Source organism: Nanorana parkeri, unplaced genomic scaffold, assembly GCF_000935625.1.
Source record: "Nanorana parkeri isolate BGI_ZX_2015 unplaced genomic scaffold, ASM93562v1 scaffold3297, whole genome shotgun sequence".
NCBI lineage: Eukaryota > Metazoa > Chordata > Amphibia > Anura > Dicroglossidae > Nanorana > Nanorana parkeri.
Window position 1 is genome coordinate 12,115 of NW_017309565.1, and position 1,208 is coordinate 13,322.

Consider the following 1,208-nt stretch of genomic DNA (forward strand, 5'->3'; position numbering starts at 1 on the left):
ACACACACACACACACACACACACACACATATACAAACATAGATATCTATACATACACACACACACACACACATACACACACACACATACATATCTATACACACACACACACACACACACACATATCTATACACACACATACATATCTATACACACACACACACACACACACACACATATATACAAACATAGATATCTATACATACACACACACACACACACATATACAAACATAGATATCTATACACACACACACACACATACATACATACATATACACTGAGGGATGAAGTGTGAGGGGGCTGGAGGTTCTACTTACCTTTGTTCAGATGGGATCACCAGGAGAAGCCCATGGAGGAGGACGAGGCTGGAGGCTCCCCAACACAAGAACGTCAAGAACCTCCCGAACCTGAGCAGAGAACACACCAACACGTATGAACATTTACACGGGAAGCAACACGGTATTCAGACCTAAAACATATAATCTGATCTAGAATGGTCAATAGATTTTCATTTGCCATGCGGGGGTACAAAACCTCCTTCTTCCTCCTCCTGGGACACATGGGGTGGGAGGGGGGGTCAGCTGATAGCTAATCATCCAATGAAATGACAGGAACATTCGCTAACCAGCTGCAGTCAGAATGGGACTCATCGAATGTTCTGACTGTTCTCTCTCTTCCCCCTTCGAATGTTCTGCATGTATTATAGACAGCAGTGAGCGAGGACAATACCACATTGCGGCCACCAGATGGCGCCGGGGATCACAGGAAGGGTGACAAGAGATACAATGTAACAATTCAGAGAACACTGGAGGGAAGTGACACATACATGTAACCATTACTACGAGGGGGATCCCCGAGATCCGAGGGGACCCCAGAGATGTACCCGGGGGCCCAGGGGCCACTCTCACTCTAGGTTTTTAGGCAGATGATTGCTGACCTCTCGGTGGGGTTGGGGCTGAGCAGCTGAGCGATCTCCAGGGAGTAGCAGAAGAAAGCCCAGAACAGCACGCAGGAGAAGTAATGGATCCACGTCTGCCGGGACAGAAGAAGAGGAAGAGTTAGTATCTGCTCCGGAAAATCATGACATTGTAAGCCTGATATGAAATTACAGTCAGTTAATAGCAAAGGGAGCACAGGCAGACATTGCATGGACCTCCATGAGGTCAGGGCTGGCCCTGTAATGAGGCAGCCTGTGGCCCCTGCCCC

General features: G+C 47.9%; 1 protein-coding gene across 1 annotated transcript in view; it reads right to left on the reverse strand.

The window, feature by feature from the left end:
* The window catches only part of LOC108803011 (G-protein coupled receptor 143-like), a 13,595-nt gene that overhangs the window by 7,550 nt on the left and 4,837 nt on the right, over window positions 1-1,208 (reverse strand). Inside the window, exon 5 of the mRNA XM_018574863.1 lies at window positions 940-965. Coding sequence (XP_018430365.1) covers window positions 940-965 — 26 coding nt within the window. The remainder of the gene's footprint in view (window positions 1-939; window positions 966-1,208) is intronic.